Here is a 21,457-nt window from a genome sequence, read left to right as displayed (position 1 = left end):
ACTCTGCATGAACAAGTATTACATGGTCATCAGGAAGTTTAAAAATTCGTTGGCAACCTTTAAAAGTTAAGCGGTGAACGTGTTAAACCCTCTGTGTTTCTGGACGTGGCAATAACAACTTATTGAGAGTTTCCTATGGGAAAGACAGTTTAAAGCACTTTAGATGTATTGCCTTTTGAATGACTAGAACTGTCATAAGGATTAACGGGAAGAAAAGTTACCATAAATGCAAAAATGCACAGGGCCCTAATCATAAGGAGCAGGGAAAACAGCTACCCAGCAGGTGCTGAAATTGCAACCTTCTCCTTTAACTCTGAGCAGCGGGTGGGCGGGGCCGTGTCCATCAGTGTCTAGGTGCCCGCAGGCCGCCCTGAGGGCCAATGGCGCGGAAATGAGAGCCCGAGCCACGTGATGGCGGGTGGCACTCTGGCTTTCCTAAAGCAGTCTCTATGGTATTCTTCCAAGCAAACCCAGGGCCCCCCCAAAAGGGTAGCGGCACGTGACAGGCCCTGGGACTACGGCAGGTTCCCACGTGATCCTGGCCTGCAGTAGCGTGGTTGCAGTGAGGTTCTTGCGCTCCTGAAGGGCGGGCGCGGAAGTAAGAGCATCCTCAGGCGGTCTGTGACTGGCAGCGAGGTCGAGAGGAGCCACCAGGCAGTGACCGCTTTGCTTCTGCAGCTCGGCTCAGCTCATTCCGTTATCTCAGCCTTTGCAGTCTGCACAGAAGCTGACCAAGTTACCTTTGGGTCTTGAGACCTGGGAGAGTGAGGCCCAAACTCGGGACCAACTCCTCATCTACCTTGCCCTCCCTCTCCTCCATCTCTTCCTTTGCATGCACGAATCGCTTGCTCCTTTGGGCTGGCTTGCTCGGCTGTGCCTGGAGACTAAGTTCGGGTCGGTAAAGGTAACTGTGGGAAAAGCGGCCCCCCAGTGGACAAAGGCGGAGGCAGGGATAGAGCAGGCCCCGCGGGCCCTGGGCGCTGAGCATAGGCAGTAGAGAAGGTGAGCCAGAAGAACAGTACTGCGGATTTAGAAGGCACTGTGAAGGACTTGTTGCGCGATGGAAGAATCTGACTCCGAGAAAAAGACGGAGAAAGAGAATGTGGGCCCAAAAGTGGAGCCTCCTCTAGGGGAGCCGGAAGGATCGCTTGGGTGGGTGAAGGGGATTATGCTGCACCTGGGAGGGAGGGCATGTTAATTGTAGAGAGTATTGTGAGATGCAACAACCCCTAACCTGCAGTGATGAATTGCTTTAATTTACCTATAGGTGATTGATATTATGCTCTTGATGACGGAAAACAGAATAGAAACAGCCCTTTGCCTGGAGCTGAGATTCCTGGTTTATGCGTAGTGTTCTAATTGAGACAGTTCTGAGTTGTTTTGTGTTTTCCATAAAGGTTATTTGATGTTATCACCTTGTTGATGATAGAAAAAGAGAGGACAGGCATTTGCTGACCAATGACGTTAATGCGATATGCTTATTTTAAGAGCTGCGTTATATGTACTTTGTGCCTTTAATGAATGAAATATGGCTTGGAAGGACGATTGAAGGTCCAAAGATGCTTCTAGATTTGAAAAATAAGGAGATGGATTTTAAAAATAGCATTCGAATATGAAAATACTGTTTGATTTATAAAAGTACCCAGGATGTTGCTTCAGCTTTATGACAAAATATCAAATCTTGAATTTAAATGGTTTATATTCCTAAATATGCCTTCCTAGGAAGCATCTCCTGAGCTGATGAAGGAAACAGGGAACATAAACTCAGCTTTATAATTTAGGAAAATGAAGACTTCTGAAACGAGGTCTCATCCATCCTTAGCTGTTTTAAAGAATATTCTGCATCTCTCTGTTTACTTGTCTCCCCTCCCCCCCCAAAAGGCAATTAGATCACAGAAACACTATCTTTTGGTTTATATCTACAGGTGGGCAATGCCAAATGCAGCCATGAAGAAAAAGGTAAGATGTGTTAGGTACATCAGTAACATGAAGGAAAAGGTAAGGAGCTGCAGTTCAGGAAATCTGGCTTTTTCTGGACTATGGCAAGAATCTACGTGGTCTTTGATACACTCGTCCCTTTATTTACTATCAGATTTACTTTGTCTAAAATTAATCTCATGGAGTCAAGACATATACAAATATTACACAGCCCTCTGTGTGTGTACTGATTCTTTTACTCAAATCAAACGTTACGTGAATTTTTTTTTCTAACCGGAATTTGATGTTCTTTGCTTTGTACTTTTATTGGGACTTAGACAGTATCCCTAGGAATGTAGCTTGGAAGCATATTTCTTGACCTTTGGGATTTGGTATCATTTGTGACGTGCTGGTAATAACCTTCATAGGGCTGTTAGGAAGTTTACATGAATAAACACCCTGTACACCACAACATAATTATCCTTGCCATGGAAGGATGAAAAAGTTCCCGTATTTTTAGTCTGACTTCATCTAAAATTCAATTCTGGGCCTCGAGTTTGCTAGGAGGATGTTTTTGATGAATGCCTGAAGTTGCTGTCAACAAGGATGCCTAAAAAATGCCAGAAATCTCTACATAATTAGGAGGGAGAAAGTACGTAGAAAGAAAAGCTTAAGAACTGTGGAAGGGAGAAAGGAGACAAACTGCCATTTTCTTTAATGGTTCTGCAATGCACATGCATTGAAGGATCAGCTTTTACCCCCAGAAATAGATATAGTTATTGCTTAATTAATTTTTAGTTAATTTAGTTATTTTTTTTGCAAAGGACAAGGAAAACGTCCATATTAATTTTAGACTAGCTAAGCAATTACATTTTCTTAGGTAAAGCTGGATATCTAAATTGTTGAGCTGAATAAACCCATGTCCAGTATGTTTTCATTAAAGCTCCTTATATTTGTAATCAGATATTTGGATAAGATATATTAGGATTGAAGGTAGAATAGATATCTCTTTCACTTGAAAAGGAAAGTTAACGGAACTGTATCTCATAAATGCTGTGCTTAAAAGGACTCAGAAAGTCATGTTTACTCTGTTTCCTTGTACTGCAAGATTATATGGCTTTGTTCACAGGTGTTTTTCTTCTGCTAAATCCTAACACAAGAAAGATGTCTATAAAGTCTTGCTCTCAACCAGAGTCCTTGCATTTTTGTTTTAATGGCTCGTTCTTTCTTTTGATAAGTGCATTTCAAGCTTTTGTTGCATGTTAGGTACTGGAGATAATACAGTGCACAAAGGATACGAAGACACTCCCTCTGTTCTTCCAGTGTTGCCAGTCTTGTCAGAGAGTCTTGTGAGTTACCCAAAGGAGGGACTGCAGAGCTTTATGGTCTGCAATGATATAGTAGTACCACTGAGGGGCAGGCAAGATACCAGTCAGCCTGAGCCTAAGCCTAAGTTCTCAACCTTCCTAATGCTGTGACCCTTCAGTTACAGCTCCTCGTGTTGTGGTGACCCTCAACCACATTATTTTCATTACTACTTCATAACTGTAATTTTGTACTGTTACAAATCACAATGTAAATATCCTTGTGAAAGGGTTGTTTGACTCCCCAAAGGGGTTGCAACCTACAGGTTGAGGAACGCTGGCCTAAGGCATTTAGGTCAGAGAAACTTTATAGGGAGGATACTGGGGATTGAAACCAGGTTTCACTTGTATTAGGTAAGTACCCTAGTACTGAGCTACAACCCCAGCTCCAGAGAAAATTCCCAAGATGATTTTTGAATCAAGTTTGGAAGGATAAGTTGGAACTTAGTAGAAAGAAGAATAAAGGATGGTAGAAAATACAGCGTAAATCCAGGACTCCCTAAATGCCTGGAAGCAAAAAGACTTTAAGCCATTCAGTTAAATGTAAATGAACGCAAAAAGTTCCAGGCTAGGCGAATCAAGGTAGACAGAAGTAAATAAGCAAAGTCATGAATGGTCTTATGTGTAATTTAAGTGTCCAGTTTTATAGGGCATGAGAAAATTAAGAAGAGACAGAAAATAATGAAATAAAAATTATAGAAATATGTAGAAGGGATGAAATCATGGGCTGAAATGAAAACAAAAACCTGACCTTAAACAGAGAAATAGGGAGAACTTTTCAGTTATACTATATGAAATCTGATTGTTGGATGTCCTTAGATTATAAGAGAATAGGGTTGCTTTAGTATTAAAGTGGTATTTTTCTAATGTAGTTCTAGATAAATATTATGTACAATAACAAACCACAGTTTTATTGCTAAAATGATGTGTAACTCATAACAGGTAAGTGCTTGGCTGTTGAAATGTTATCACCATTGGCTGGGGAATGGTTTAATTCCAGGTATCCATACTGGTCATTGATACTTACACATCTGTAAAATGCCAACTACAGAAGAGAAATGGCTCCCTTTATACTAGATTTGCTCTAGACTTGCTGACTTTTTTTCTTACTTTGTCCTTAGGTGCTGTTGATGGGTAAAAGTGGATCTGGTAAGACCAGCATGAGGTCTATTATCTTTGCAAATTATATTGCCAGAGACACACGTCGTCTTGGTGCAACAAGTAAGATGTTTCATCGTATTGTAAAGTGAGGTGACTTGGCTGTTAATAATCTGCATAACACACTTGATTGCAGCAGCTTGAGAATGCACAGGTTGATGAATTTGCTTTGGAGCATGCTTTCCCTTTTTGCATTTCTCAGAATGTGTGTGTGGCCTAATTCTGATTATTATCGCTCACTATCCTGGGGAGCTGCTTCCCTTTCTAGATTGCTTGTGAAATGGAATGTTCTCAGCTAACTTCCTGTGTATCCTCCTGTTTCTTGGGCAAGGATAGGGACTCTTTGCCTGCTCTTTTTGTGGGGAGAATGCTTGTTTATAACTTTTCACACCAAGGGGAAAATCATTGGTCTTAACTAGAGTACATTAAAACCTAATATGGTTTTAATACAGGAGTTCGTTGTTGTCTTTATTCCAAGGTAAACACAGGGATAGTAAGGAGAGAAGTATACCTGTTCTGCACTCTGCTCTTTTTTTTTTAATACACATAGGTCTTCTCCTTGGAACATCTACTCTGAGTTGGGAAATATCTTAGTGATCTTTATGGCTAGAATTTTAATATAGACTTTCTTGGCTATAATGGCTACCAGAACAATGAATGGAGGATCCTGGGAGTGCCCTACTCTGATGCAGATTGTCATTTCATTCTGAAGCATCGAAGCATTTCTGAATTCTGCCTTTGTTCTTGGCTTCTGGGTGAGGGCGGGCATTGCTCTGCCTAGCCTTCAGATTACAATCTGGGATGCTAGTACGTTCAGTACTTTTAGCAACAAGTTAGCACTGTTCAGGTGCCCCAATCTGGTTTCAAGCCCATCATATTCCAGACTCTGGGATACAAAGGGGGAGGAAACATTTCTATTTGGGGGCTTGGAGTATAGTGTAGACTTCTATAACTAGAACAGTTTTGGTGATCAGAAAACTATTTTCTAGATAGATTTTCTTTCTTTCTTCCTTCCTTCCTTCCTTCCTTCCTTCCTTCCTTCCTTCCTTCCTTCCTACTATGGTTCTCTTCGGTTCTGTACAAATATTTGAGAACACTCAATATCTTAATTTATCTTACCCATTTTCTACCTCCCAAATTTTGTTATCCTTACCTTAAACATCTCTGGTTCCTCATGGGACATACTTTTAAAATGTTTCTAAGGACTTCTTTTTTTTCTTTTTTTCGGAGCTGGGGACTGAACCCAGGGCCTTGTGCTTGCTAGGCAAGCACTCTACCACTGAGCTAAATCCCCAACCCCCCTTCTAAGGACTTCTTATAAGACTCGATGCAGGTGTGGTCTAATCAGGGCAGGATGTGCCTACTACATCTATGATTCTGGGCATTACTTTGCTGTTAACATGATGAAATCCTACCTTCTTGTTTTAGAGCAATCTTCATTTTACTGAATAATAATGAAAGCCACAACTCATCTTTGCCTATGTTTTATTGAAGCATATACCATCCTTGTATGTATTTTAATGAAGTATACACATCCTCTTGTTCTTGTACAGGTCATATTTTGAACTCAATAATTAAGCCTTACTTAGATGGCTCATGTTTTTTTTTTTTTGAAATCCACACCATTGGGTTGCAGTTTTCTTGTGCATAATACAAAGGATTTTAGCTACTTATTCTCTCATTTGATATGTTAGCTGTCCTTCATAGCTATATACAGTTCTATATTTGATAAATATCTAAGTTATTGTCAAAAATGTTGGTCAAGATAGTTTCCTATCTTGTCATACTTGTAGCTGACATCTGGCCTCTAAAAGTGTACTTGTCCAAATGTTTTTCTGTCTTGTGCCTTGATTTCATATTCAATTTTTTTCTCTTTTAGATTAAATATATAGGGCTAGTATCTGTGTGGTTTCAGTAAAGATGCTTATTAAACTACTGTAACTTTTATGCCCTCCCTCATTTGCTCTAGTTTTCAATTATCTTTATTCTAATAGTCAATGAGAGTATAACTTAAAAATTAATCACATTCAGCCAGTAAGTGTCAGTGTTGGAATAACAGTTTGTACTCTTCTTTTTATTATGACAAAGTCTGTCTACATTACACGACTCATCAATTCCTGGAAGACCTTTTCTTCATACTTTAAATTCTATTTGCTTTGTTGAAACATCTTTTCTCACTATCACGGATATTCCTGTTTCTAATTTATCAACAGAGTTGGTTTATTACCCTGAATCCAGTGAATAGTCTCACAAAAAGAATTTCAGAATTCCTGAAATTACTATAAATACTTTGGCATAATCCACCAGCATTATTATGAGCATAATGGTTTAAATTTAAATTATATAATCCTAGTCACTAAAACAGACTATATATTCGACAAGTATATATCTGGAAGTATTTCTTGCTGGATAATGTCAGTGGGATGAGGTTCCCACCCCTGAAGATATGTCATGTTGGGCTGGAGAGATGGCTCAGTGGTTAAGATCACTGACTGCTCTTCCAGAGGTCCTGAGTTCAAATCCCAGCAACCATATGGTGGCTCACAACCATCTGTAAAGAGATCCGATGCCCTCTTCTGGTGTGTCTGAAGACAGCTACAGTTTACTTATATTTAATAAATAAGTAAATATTTTTTTAAAAAAAAGATATGTCATGTAGTAAATTGACTGGTAACACTTGGTTAGTATTACCTGAATTTTCTTAAAGATAGTAAAAAATATATGAAAAATATTGGTCTTAATGTTTTAGCATATCGCCATTAATGAGTTTGTCACTAATGAAGAAAGGTCTGTGTTTGTTGCTAAATGTGTGAAATGGTTCAGAATATATGTAGTGCATTACTTTGTATTTGTTATCCCTTTTGATGCAGTTACTGATTTGCTTTAAAGGTAGTAAACAAGAATACTACTTTTAAAATATTGTTTGCCTTTAATGTGTTAATGTTTTCCCAGTTTGTCATTCCTGAAAAAAAGTCAAGTTTTATTTTGTTAAATTTAAAGCCTCCTGAACTTTGAAATTTTAAGTACAGTAATGATGATATTATTAATTTACTAGGTAAACATTAAAATGTGTTTTTGGAATGGTAAATTCGTCACTAAAATGATTATGAAATATTTTAGTCTCAAACACTGTTGACAACTCCAAGATTTCCTATCTTCTCAAAATTCTGTTCTCTTGGCTTTTTATTTAATGCTTCATTACCCTGATTTTCTTCCTTTGCATTTAACCACCCCTCCCTGCTTTAAAAAGATGAGTTAATCTTTATAATGTTTTCTTCTTTCTGCCCCATAAGTGAATTTGATTCCCCAAAGCTCTGTTTTTCTTTATTCTTTTCAGTTGCTCCAATAATAACAGAGCAGGAAGGTTATAGGAGAACCAAAGGGGACATACAGGAAACATAAACTTTAACAGGGAAGTAAGAAATGGGGCTTATATATAAAATGTCTTATAAGCCAAGAAAGGTTGTCAACCTATGAGAGATTTTTAAACAAAAAAGTGAGCATGGTCAGACTTACATTTTTAATTCAAAATAATACTTGTGAAAGCTTTGAACATTATTTAAGTATAAAATGTTCATTTTTATTCTTCATTGTCAAGCTAACTTTCTAGAGACAAGCACCATTAGTAATTCTGGGTTACTATTCTGGCCTTCTTAGTGTCTACAATCATGGATGTGTAAGTCCTTTTAAAGACTGATATAAAACTCAGCAATTGGGAGACATCACTGTGTCTGTAATGTGGATACAGGTTGGAGTGATGCAAGGCTAGAAAGTGGTACTACTTATAAGCCAGAGGACTGGTTTTCACTAGACTTCCACACTTCTGGTGGCTGGAACTCAGAAATTTCAAGATTTTGGAACTGCGAAGTAAATTTCTATAGTTTTCAAAAACTTTAAGGGATGGCAGGGGCTTTATTTGGACTGGGGTGGAGGTAGTAGCTATGGTGCAAAGCTACTGAGCTGAGGGATCTGCTTAAGCAGCAGAATCAACAGGACTTCTGAGGAACTCGGAGGGAATTGTGAGGGGGAGAAGAATGAAAGGATGAACGGTTTTATATTAGGCAGCTGGCTAAATTCACTAAAGTGGAGAACACTGAAAAGGAGCAGATTTGTTGGAATGAAAGGAAAGATGAGCTATGTTGGATATACTGAGCTTGGGATATTTATAGTACAGACAAAGTATATGAGTCAGAAAAATAGTAGAGAAATGTGCACTAGTGTTGCCTAGTTAGTATCTACATGATAAATGTAATATTATGACAGTTATCTTGCTTTGGGGAAGTCTACTTTGAATCCCTAAGAACAATAACGTTTATGGGACAGAAAGAAGAATAGGAACCTATGAGGGAGGAGCTTCCAAAGATTTTGTAACTGTGATGCCAGAGCCCAAGAGAGAAGAATTAATTTTCAGGAGAACAGAGTAATCAACAGTGTCATACTGCAGAAAGTGAGACAAGGACTAAAAAGTCCTCTGGATTTGGCAGTGCGGCCAATAGTCACTTGAGAACTGTTTCTGTAATATGGGAGTAGAAACCAGATTTCTATCCCATATGGCCCATATCTAAAGAGTCACTGAATCCTGTCGCTTCTTTTGTTATTGTCTTTCCCTTTCTCAGTAGCACTTCTTTCCATTTTTTTTTAGTACTAGACCGTATACATAGTCTTCAAATTAATAGCAGTTTGAGCACCTACTCTCTCGTAGACTCTGTTGGAAATACAAAGACATGTAAGATATGATTCCTTTTCCAAGGAGGGGGAAGTAAAGGGGACAAAGGAAGTAGTTTGAGCATCTGCTATGTGCCAGGCACTTTATGTATATAGCTCTTTGAATCCTCACAGCAATCCTGTGAGGTCAATACTACGTTCTCTTTTTAACAGAAGTAGAAGCTAATTCTAAAAGCTTTCTTGACTTGCCTAAGGACATTCAAAGATAGAGCTGTTATATAAACTAAAGTCTGTATGGTTTCCTTTCTCATGATGGTTTGTATCTATACATTATGAGAAGATAAAAATGTAGAAAAGTAGATAGCAGTTAGTTTAGGTAACAACTTAGAGATAGACACAGGAAATATTATTATGTGATTAAATTAATGATCACGTTAATTATGTCGAATAAAATTGCTAGATGCTGAGAAATATTCCTGATAAAAATCTTCCATTATTCTTTCTTGAGGTTTTTTAGTGCCTGGCAGAGAGTAGTTGCTTAATAAATGTTTAAATGAGTTCTGAGGGAGCGATAATGATAGGTGGGATTTTGATCAGGGAAAGACGGCTTTTGGAGGAGATGGGAATTAGTCTGGGTTTTAGGATTAACGCTGAAAGGAAGAAGGGGGCTTTGCAGCAAATGTCAGAAAAAGCAATGGATAGTGGGAGAGAACTAAAAAAGCAGAGGTCGCAAACAGCCTGTGTGCTGGATGAGGCCTGTGGGTGCGTTTTCTTTGGCCTGTTTTAGAAAAATTGGAAGTAATAATCTCCTGTAAAAGTTTTCATAATAACCTAGAATCCAGGCTACTATTTAAAATGTTAAAGATCTAGTAAACCTAAGCCAATAATTTTTCATGGAAAGTAAACAATAGTTGAGTAACTGTCACCTCTGTGGGGCCATGGTAGATGTTTACCCTCATATTTAGCAAGCTTTTTATGATATAGGTTTGCTCACATGGCCTGATTTAGCAAGTTTGCGACCCCTGAAAGTAATCCATGTTGAGGACTGGGGAGGTAATAGGGTTGGGGGACTATGAATAAAAATGTCCTGGGCTGAAGTGAGAGGATTTGTTAATATGAATTACTGGGGATTGTAAAGGTAGATTGGAAGCCAAAGTGTGAAGGACCTTGAGTGCACCCCCATTAAACATGGAGGAACCATTGAGTGCTTTGAATGGGGAGTGATATGTTCAAAGTAGTGTTAAGAAGATGAACCTTGTAGTAGCCTAATGGTTGATGTAAAGTCAGTAAGACTTTCTTAAAGTATAGGCATGAGGAGATAAGGGCCTTCCTTGATGTTGAGTGATGGATTATAAAATAAAGACTGGAATTAAGAGATACTACAAAGGACTCAAAGTAAATTGAATGTGTCAGGAGAATCAGAAAGAAAATCAGTAGATGCATTAACTGAAAAGGAAGTTAGTACAGGAGTTAATTCTATTATGTTTTATGTTTGTTTTGTGTTTGCTTTCTGTCTTTAAGTTTTGTTCGGAAGTTGGTGAAAGAATGTGGGTTTGGGAATATCTGTTAAATGGTGTATGTCACTGTCTTGCGTGTTAAATTTTAACATTAATATTATAATTGGAGATTGTTTCTGCTTTGGGTACTAAACTACTGAAATTTAAAAATTACTTACACAAGAGCCAATTCCTTAGCATAGGGTAGTATAGGTGCCCACCTTGCCACTAAACCACATGACTAAGCTAAAAATCACCTTCTTGTTATGGCTTTGAGCATTTCACTCCACTTTGGTCCTTCTAAACACCATGGGTTAGTGTTTTGCTTATCTTAAATGTCATGTTCTTTACTACAAATACTAGACGTGTAACATTTATCTTCCAGTTGATGTAGAACATTCTCATGTTCGATTTCTGGGAAACCTGGTTTTGAACCTGTGGGATTGTGGTGGGTAAGTACTATGTGCCTACTTATTTGTGAAACCGAAGGCAATAATGATGTCATCTAGTATAATCAGCCTGACAAATACACCCAGAAAACTATCATTTGCATAGGTGCACTGGCTAAAACACTTCAGAATTGTCAGCTGATGAATAAAGATCTGTGTTTGTACAACTTGGAAAATGCCTTCTACACAAAACATATTTCAGTAGCTCCAGTATAAGCTCCATATGTATACTACAGAGGACTCAAAGTAAATTGAATGTGTCAGGAGAGTCAGAAAGAAAAGACACATTAACTGAAGAGGAATTTAGTACATATAAGCTCAACATGTATACTACGGGATAGATCATGCCTCTTTTGCACTAGCATAAATTAGCTTTCTTTTTTAGGTTAACTGACATGAGTATTACGTTCTTGGCTATTATGTACTATACCAGACTGTTCTTAGTCATTTTAGTAATTACTTCTAGGTAGTCTTGTCACTGTAGATTGGATTCTGAGCATGTATTTACCTATTGTTGGTTTATGACTAGGGCAATCATAAAAATCTAAGCATAAATTTGCACTTACTGTGCCTCTGTGTCGAAGCAACAGTGCAGAGTGATTATGAGCATAAGTTCTTTGTCTGGGGTATATTAGTCAAACCCTCTGTGCTGTGGTTTTGCCTATACAATAGAGCAAAATAATACCCATAGGTTGGTTATGATGATTAAGTTAAAATATATAAAAATATACACTATAGTGTCTTACAAAATAGATGTTGTTGTCTGGTGGGTATATCCCAGCTCCAAACATACAAAAGATGCTCAGTGAGTAGTTTTGGAAGAATAAATAAATAACTAAATAGTCTTAACATTTGGGGATAAAAATCATCCCTCATTGTAATTGCTTCCAATTCTCTATTCTTTGTCAACAGTTACACAAGTTCCTTGTTTTTAGGTACTAAAATATGAAATTCCATTTTGTAGATCAAGTATCTGTAATTCAGGGAAAATATAATTCTTCTGAGGTCACACAGCTCTAACTAGTAAGGTGTTGGATTAGAAATTTGTAAACACCACCCCCATATACACCACTAAATGACACTACTAATCTATTGCTATCCAGCTGTTTGAAATCGTTTTGGGAAGTGCCAGCCAACCTAGGAGCAAAGGGTAACATTCTGCTAAAAAGCCATCATTGGAATCATTTTCATAAGTGTAGACTATTTTACTAGTGTTATTTGGCAAATGTTCATTAAGCATGTGCCATGCTTCTTTTAAAAGCTGCAAGACAGTGGGAGATAATATCAGGGGTGATTCTTGTCTGACTGTACAAAGAATGGAACACTAATCAAGTATAGCATCACGCCTGTGGTAAGTGTTCTAAATGAGAGGGATATGTTGATAGCTTACAATGAGGGAGCTGGCCCAAGGCAGGGACAATTTCTATGAGGATTGTGGATTGGATTGAAATATAAAGAAACAAGCTGGAGTTATAGATGAAAAGGTCAATAAATAGCATCAGTGATCAATACATGTAAAACACTCATGAGTTAAACTGCTAACCACTCGAAGAATGAACAGAAGGTAACTGTGTTTATAACCAAGGAGAGGCCAGGCTTGGTAAGTATGCAGAGGTGGGTGGATCTTTGTGGGTTTTAGGCTAGCCAGGGCTATGGAGTCTCAGAACAACAGCAATAACAAGAACAGCAAAACATAAGAAGAATGGCAGAGGATTTTACAGGATTGCAAGTTATGACTCTGAAGTAGAGTAAGATAAAGCTTACCATAATAGGCTGTTAGTTGCTCTTTGAATGAAAGTTTAAGATCATCTTTCACTTGATCAAGCAACAAGAATTCAAGCAGGAGTGACTGAACAGAAGATTTGTTTACTATCTAGACTTTTTTCTTAACAGACAAGACACCTTCATGGAAAATTACTTCACTAGCCAGCGTGACAACATCTTCCGAAATGTGGAGGTTCTGATTTATGTCTTTGACGTGGAGAGCCGTGAACTCGAGAAAGACATGCACTACTATCAGTCATGCCTTGAGGCTATTCTGCAGAATTCCCCAGAAGCCAAAATCTTTTGCTTGGTACACAAAATGGATTTGGTCCAGGAGGATCAGCGAGACTTGGTAAGAAACTGAAAAAGTGATGTACCAAATGATTATCCTGCTTTGTAGACTTCCTTTATAAAGTAAGGTCAATTTATACCATTCTGTATTTCAGACCGAGGTAAGCCTTTGACCATGTACTTTCACTAAGTAACCTTTATCATTTTAAAAAATAGTTAGCTGTCCCTGTTGTATTACCATTGCTGAAAGGCCCACCAGGAGTAAGATGAAGAGGGGTTGCTGCTGTCACTGGATCAATTTAGGAAACTGATATGCACCAGTTCAAGTGTGTACCACATTGTGTCAAGCCCTATTCACAACCCCTCACAATTGTACTGGCATAAATGACTTAGTATGCAGGAGTGTAGCTCAAAGATGACTAAGGATAGTAGAGTAGCAATTGTCAACCTTCATTTCCTCAACAAAAACACATAACATTATAACCCAAAATGTTCCAGGGCTTCAGTATTTAAGAGGTTTAGTAAAACTGGCAAATTCTTATCTATCTATGAGATTCTGAGTCTGATAAGATATAGTCTACCTTCAGTTTGTTCAGTATAAAATAAGAGCATTAGATATTAACATTTAAGATAAAAAGGGGCTTTTCTATGTTATAGAGAACCAAGGAAAGGAGTATTAGAGTATACCGGTTGTATAGAATTTAGTTTCACCTTGGCTTGGAGTTTTGTTTGTTTTGGTTTTTGTTTTGTTTTATTTTAGAGACAGGGTTTGTCTGGCTAGTCCTACCTGTCCTGAAATTCTCTTTGTAGACAGGCTGGCCTCGAACTCATAGAGATCTGCCTGCTTCTGCCTCCCAAGTCCTGGGATTAGAGGCATGAGTCACCACTGCCCAGCCCTTGGTTTGGAGCCTTAAGGAAAGCCTCATACTAAAGGATTTTTGGTGATAACTTTAGTAAGGAAAACATGTTCCGTAACACATAGTGTGTCGGATCCCATGGAGCTAGAATTACATGTGTGCTGCTAACCCAGAAATGAGCTCCTTTTGAATGTTTTAATCACCTTTAATTTCTTTTACTGTATTTTAAATGTTCATACAAATATCCTCAACTATATGTTAATATGTATGCTTGAGTTTTCCAGAAAAACAAACCCAGTCAGATGTGTTTGTGTATAGAAAGACAAAGACACATTTCTTTTAAGGAATTAGCTCAACTGATTCTGGAAGCCACTTCTGGAAGTAAGCTGAGATCTGGGGAGCAGAGAAGATGGGCTAGAGACCTGAAAGGAAGAATATACATAGAGGAGAGGAAAAAATAAAAGTATCCTCATTTCCAAATGGTGTGTTTCTTTACATAAAGGCCCTAAAAACTCCAACAGAAAACTCCTACAGCTATAAATTCATTCAGCAAAGTAGCGGGGTACAAAGTTAACAGAAAGAAATCAGTAGCCTCATAAACAACAAGAAGCATTGATTCCTATATCAATAGATGAGTTGGTATGGTGTACATTTGGTCCTGTCACTGCAACTGCACTCAGAAACTTTGTCAGTATGTGATACCCCACTTTCCAATAGCCATGTCTTCTACAGAAACTGGTTGGCAACTTGAATTGTGTCCGCATCCTTCCTATACTTGACCCAGCCTTCTCTTTCATTCCAGGGGTTCTCTGGATTTACAAAGTGGCACAAATCTGGATGGATGCCAGTTGAGGAGCCATGACATTGTATGATTCATGTTAGGCTTTTGATCATTTGACATAAATTATTTCATTTATGTAGATAAAATAAGAATGTAGTAAATATACCATCTAGTTCATTTATAAGGGCACTAGATCAACTAGGTTTCTGTGAGTTGATACTTTGGCTCTTTTGTCCAATCAAATAAGTTTACCCTCCTTGTATTTGATGATAAAATGTCTCCACATTGCCAGTTACTCTAGCACTAACTTTCCCTTTATTAGGCTTCCCAACTAAGTGGTAGCAATTACCACTGTAAGTTTTGGCCTACAGAAGAAAGTGATCAGAGTGCTGAGGAAGGATGTTAGGGCAGGTTTCCTTTTACAAATTTGTTTCTCATTGGCTTTGTGTTCCCAGTATTGATGAATAGATTGTAGATGACAAGCCTTGAACATTGTCATCTCCCTAAGCACTTAAATTCCTTCCTGTGTAGTAGATCAATGCAGCTCTGACATTATTTAAAAAGACATTTTTTATGTACGAGCGCTCTCTCTGTATGTACACCTGCATGCCAGAAGAGGGCGCCAGATCTCATTGATCTTTGTGAGCCATTATGTAGTTGCTGGAATTGAACTCAGGAATTCTGGGAAGAGCAGCGAGTACTCTTAACTGCTGAGTCATCTCTCCAGCCCCATAGCTCCGGCAGTTAGTATAGATTATGCTTTGATTAATGTCTCAGCCAAGAACTAAACAAACAGAATGCCTTCTTAACTCTTCACCTACAAATCCTCTGCTTATTGCATCCATATCAATAAATTTGGCCTGAGTGAGTGTTAGGCTCCTTCTACCATATTCTACAGCATTCATACCTATTTTCACAGTTATCCCTGTATTTTGGTCTATATTAGAAAAATCATATAGCTCTTGTAGAGCCTGTGTATTTCACCTTTACACATCTTCTGATTCTTGAATCTGTATAGTGCTAGAAGCAAAGGGCTATGGTAGAAATGAATAAAAACTCTTTTGTAGCTACCTCCAAGGAGGCCATTTAGGTTTTTTTTTAAGGAGAGGTTGGATTATGCTTAGATTAGAATGTAGAGGCTGCTTCTATGGGCAGAGTTGAGCATTTAGGCATCCCAACTTCCTCAAGTTTCCTCTATGAGCTCAGTTCCAGTCTCCAAAACCAGTGCCATGCTTTCCAAGCAGGTACCACATGGAGACAGGCATTTAATTTGCACTGTAATTTATCTGATCATGAGATGAGAGTCCAGGTTTACTTTGCAGCAATCACAGGCCTGTGGTTAGAGGAAGTAAAGTATCTTTCAGGGCAAATCTAGGGACTTCAGGTCATCTATATTATGATTGATCTGAATATTCAAATCTGAGCTCATCCTTATCATTGTCCATTTCATACAGCAAAATTAGGATCAGCTAGCAAATCTGTTATACTCATTTTGACAAAAATAACCACATATGTGGTTGCCAGAACATTGTATGATTCAGGATCTGAATTCCACATCAGCCCCCAGGCTCTCTCGAGTGTCCTCATTACTTCTTGAAACTGCATCTTTAATTCTTATCTGATTAGAGAACTAATGTCAGTCATATCAAAACCAATTCAGAAAACTCATCCTAAGATTCTACCTAGAATCTTTCTTCTCTTCTGAGTACATTGCCTGAGCCTTTGGTATAGGAGTGTGGGTTAAAGACATCTCATTTGAGGAGGAGTATACCAAAGTTTCTCACTCTGGGCACCATGTCCAGCAGCTGTGGGTCTCTGTGAGTTACCATCTACTGCAAGAAGCTTCTTTAAATTATGGGTATAGCAATATGTTTTAATTTTTAGGTTTTTTTAAGAGAGAAAGAGAACACATGGAGTCAGATGGCGGCTAGCAAGTATGAAAATTGGAGAGTAGGCCAACATACTAGTAGAGAGCTATAAAAGTTCAGTGTTGTACATGAAATAAAGAGGCGGTCTAGACATGTCTAGGGGAGAGTGTTTCACGGCAGATTTTCCAGTATTCTGGCTCTCACATTCTTTCTGCCTCTTCTGCAATGTTCCCTGAGCCATAGATCCAGGAACAGTGATGAACGATCTACTGGGACTGGGCTCCTCAAAATATGTTGTGTCCATTTGTGGTTGCTTGTGATGGTCTACATTTGCTGTAAGAGGGCCTTCATGATTAGGGGTACTAATTACTATCGTAGGTACAAGGATAAGCTTCAAAATAAAGCAGGGAATTAATGCTGGTCTATCAAAGTGGCAGTAGTAGATTCTCTCTCTTCTAAGATCCATGACTTCACTACTAGTTAACTAGATTTCTAGTACCAGGTATGCTTTCCCTCTTTGGGCCCTTAAGTCCAATTAGACAGTAATTGACTACCTAGTAAAAAGTGGTCAGCCCTTAAACCAAATATACACAAACAGCAAAAATGAACACAGCAGGTTGCATTTATATATTTGTGCTGTGTTTTGTGTGTGTGTGTGTGTGTGTGTGTGTGTGTGTAACAATAATAACTGAAGAAAAATATTAATTTTAAAAGGAAAGGAGACAAGAAAGGAGTTGGAAAGGGGACTTGGGAGGGGCTTGTGTGAGGAAAGGGGAGGGGAAAGTAATGTAATTACATTTTAATTTAAGATGTACTTTAAAAATTAGCAATCCACCTACTCAGGGGAAGGTCTGAGTCCATATTTGATATAGATATTTTCTCTGTATAGGTGGGGATGTATACATGGAAACAACTAGCTGGCTAGAGCTTAGTTGCTCATGTGGGTTATAAATGTGTTGTAAATTAATACACTAAACATATATATGCTCACATATGTATGAATAATATATGGTTTAAAAAGAATATGTCTATGATACTGTAGAACTAAATGTATTTTAAGTTGCACAATTTTAATATTGGTATTGCCATATTAAAATTACCTAGATTCGGTAAATTGGATTATATATGTATTTTTAAGATCTGTATGATAGATTTTACTGTTTAATATAGTGATCTCTATGAATATTTCACTAAATTTGGATAAGCCTGAAGAAATGTAATAGTCATTAATACATTTACAATTCTTCTTTGAGAAATAATAATACTCAAGATTCCTATGAAGACAAAGTAAGAGGTCCTGGTCAAAATATGATAAAATAATTAAATCTCAAAAATTTTCAGTGAAAGAGTAGAGCTGTTATATGCTCATCAGGTTGTTGGATTTTTTAATTCAGATTTTTAAAGAACGAGAAGAAGACTTAAGGCGTTTATCGCGTCCGTTAGAATGTTCTTGTTTCCGAACATCTATCTGGGATGAAACTCTGTATAAGGTGTGTATGTTTCCTAAGTCTCTCCTTTAAGAGCATGAATAAAAGTTAGAAAGATATTAACAAAACTAAAATATTTGAAACAACTTCATATGCATCTAGATTTGTTATACTAAAAAGAAAATAATGTTACATTTTGTTCAAAGAAGATCAAGCTTAACATCAAAAGATTTTGGTTTTAATCTTATATCGGGTAAACATTGTCACCAAGCCACACTGAACTTGCCATGTGGATATGATTAATCTGCTTCTCTCTTCTTTGTCATAGCAAAAAGTGTTCTTTAACATCCACCATGCATTTTGACCCACTGTGATCTCAGTGATTATTGTAGTTGCATCTAACGTGCAGATCCTTCTACATGCTAATGGGATTAACTAATCTGCCTAAATTCAGACAGTCTAAATTAGAAGAAAAATGTTCAGTGGAGAAATGGGAAAAGTGACTCCTAATGAGATGTGATATGTACATTGTATACTGTAAGTTCAGCTTTCATGTCAAATTGGAAATGATATGGTTAGCAGCCAACCCTCACTGATAACATTGCTGGAATGATCACCACACTGTTTGCAGTTTAGAGGTTATTCTCTCAGTAGTTCTGGGGATGAAGTGGAAGTTACTTAGTGACACGAAGGCTTCTGCTTCTTCCATTTCTCTTGCTTACCAGTGGTTTAAAGATTAACTACTTTTGTGTTCCCGTTGGTCAGACCGTTCCTTCAGACTGCTTCTGGTATTCACTGACAAGTGACTCTACGTAGGACAGGATCCTTCTCTGTACTGGTAACTAGAGCTTCAGTATCAACTCATCTGACAAGCATCTACAACCAGAAGCACAGAACCCTCACTTGCAAGGAAGAAAACCACTGGACTTTTGAAAAATAGCAATTGATTTCTTTAACAACTTCATTTCCCCCCTCAGTATTATGTTTACCCAGGCTCACTCTAATAACATTATTTTGAGATACCTATTTAGGAAGTACTGTTCGAGATTGCTTTGGGCCAAATTTCTCTCAGAGCCCTATTCCCATAGAGCATGTGAATAAGGATGGACATGACACACTGGTAGAACCACTGCGGTGTAAAGGATGGCAGTACGTAACAGGACCAAAGATAATTGGCCAATCACAACACTGCTGTGAGTGACAATGTCTCTGCTGTGGTTAGCTTTGGTGCCTTCTCCAAGGGAAATTCAGTAGTGACATTAACACCCACCTGTGAACTTGGAACACTATGCCTAAGTAATAAGACTAATTGGAGACATGGCACTACTACTGTCCCTTATATCAATGCTGCATAGACCTGACTTAAATTTGTCTGCTATGCTTTATTCAACAAGTATTCATTGTCTATTGGATGCTGTCACATACACAAATGGTTACATTAAGGTTCCTCATGTCTTCTAGGAGACAGAAAAACATAGTACACCTAACCAGACAAATCAGGAGTGAGCGTAAAGGACAGAGAAGTACAAGCACCTTAAGAGAATACTAGGAGAGTGAAACCAATTTCATCTGCATGTATTACTGTATTAGTTGTACTCTTGGATGAAGTCAGCTTCACCCAGAGACATGATAGGCCTTTAAAAAAATCAAGTGAACCAGTAATTTTTACAGATGTCACCGAACATTTGAAAATTACAATTCCAGTCATTTCTTCTACAGTGACATGTTATATCTTTGAAGGGAGGGGCTACTTGTCATCGTGGCTCTGATATTTTCAGAAAACGGACTCTTAGATGTATGTTTAATATAGCATTACTTCTTTTTAAAGCTGTGTACAATGTTGGACTTCAATATTTGTTGGATGTCTGGATTAGAAGGGTTTTAGCATAATAGATCAAACTTTGCAAGTTTTTCCCCAAGGATGTCATTCAATTACTGTTTACTCATGGAAAGAGATTTCCCCAGCATTTCCTAAGTGTTTGAACTCTAGAAATTCAACTCGGAGGTGTAAATCAAGTATTACATTAATTTTCTTCTTTCACTTTTGTTGTATTTAACATCTGTACTTTTTTCACCCAATTATCAATGTTTTCTGCTCTCTATATCTTGTAGGGTATTTACTCATTTCAAAGGCCTGGAACTGGCTATCTGTTAGTAATAGTCAATTGTACTTGTCTCCTGTTAGGCTTGGTCCAGCATTGTTTATCAGCTGATTCCCAATGTTCAGCAACTGGAAATGAACCTGCGCAATTTTGCTGAAATTATTGAGGCTGATGAAGTACTTCTGTTTGAGAGAGCTACCTTTCTGGTAAGGACTTTCCGCTCTCCAGCTATATCTCAAACTTCCTTCTTGTAGTCAGAGAATACCGTGTTACTACTTTTAGGAAGAACTACCTCCCTTTTACATAGCATGTATGTTTCTATTTATAAAACAATACCATCCACAGTGGTGTGGAAAAATTCCTTTGGTAAATCACGTTTTAGTACTTAGTAAAATTTAGATTTTTGCAGGTATGCCTTGTTAGAACCTTCAGAAATGCACAGCATTTTTCTTTTAAGAAAAATATTGGTAGTTTTACTTTTTTAAAAAAGATTTATTTATTTTATGTACAGCATTCTGCCTGCACATGTGACTGCAGGCCAGAAGAGGGCACCAGATCTCATTACAGATGGTTGTGAGCCACCATGTGGTTGCTGGGAGTTGAACTCAGGACCTCTGGAAGAGCAATCAGTGCTCTTAACCACTGAGCCATCTCTCCAGCCCTACTTTTCTTATTAATTGAATTTGACAGAAATATCAGAGTATGCTGTACAGCTGTGAGTGATGCAAAAACCTGTATAATACATACATGTATTTTAAAGAATCACTTTTATATGTATGTATGTGTCTGTCTGTCTGTCTGTCTGTCTGTCTGTCTGTCTGTTAGGGGTTGCCACTTGTGTGTTGGTTGCCCATGGAGGCCAGAAGAAAGTATTCAGATTTCTTGGAGCTGGATTTATAGGCAGTTATGAGCTGCCTGGCATGGGTACTGGGAATCAAACCTGTGTCCCCTGGAACACCAGGAATCACTCTTGATCACTGAACCATCTCTCCTACCTAATGTTTACATTTAAAAATAATATTAATTGCCTTTGGGCAATGGTGGCACATGCCTTTGTAAGGCAGAGGCAGCAGATTTCTGAGTTTCAGGCCAGCCTGGTCTATAGAGTGCATTCCAGGACAGCTACACAGAGAAACACTGTCTTGAAAAACCAACAATGGGCTGGAGAGTTGGCTCAGTGGTTAGGAGCACTGACTCTTCTTCCAGAGGTCCTGAGTTCAAATCCCAGCAACCACATGGTGGCTCACAACCATCTGTAATGGGATCCGATGCCCTCTTCTGGTGTGTCCGAGGAGAGCAGCAGTGTGCTCGTATAAAT

At 38.2% G+C, this 21,457-nt stretch overlaps 1 protein-coding gene across 6 annotated transcripts in view; it reads left to right on the top strand.

Annotated features, from left to right (window-relative positions):
* The first annotated feature begins 540 nt into the window (after positions 1-540).
* Positions 541-21,457, top strand: part of Rragb (Ras-related GTP binding B) — a 50,123-nt gene continuing 29,206 nt past the window's right edge. For 3 of the 6 annotated variants that reach the window (XM_087598974.1, XM_087598973.1, XM_087598971.1), the window contains exons 1-7: positions 548-1,152; positions 1,926-1,959; positions 4,403-4,502; positions 10,986-11,052; positions 12,943-13,165; positions 18,005-18,100; positions 20,223-20,345. In XM_087598974.1, the coding sequence (XP_087455100.1) occupies positions 1,061-1,152; positions 1,926-1,959; positions 4,403-4,502; positions 10,986-11,052; positions 12,943-13,165; positions 18,005-18,100; positions 20,223-20,345 (735 nt within the window). In that variant the 5' untranslated portion in view covers positions 548-1,060. 6 annotated transcript variants of the gene reach the window in all.

Source organism: Rattus norvegicus, chromosome X (assembly GCF_021556685.1).
Source record: "Rattus norvegicus strain SHRSP/BbbUtx chromosome X, alternate assembly SHRSP_T2T, whole genome shotgun sequence".
Taxonomy (NCBI): Eukaryota; Metazoa; Chordata; class Mammalia; order Rodentia; family Muridae; genus Rattus; species Rattus norvegicus.
The sequence above is the reverse complement of the archived record's forward strand: the minus strand, read 5'-3'. Positions and strand labels throughout refer to the sequence as shown.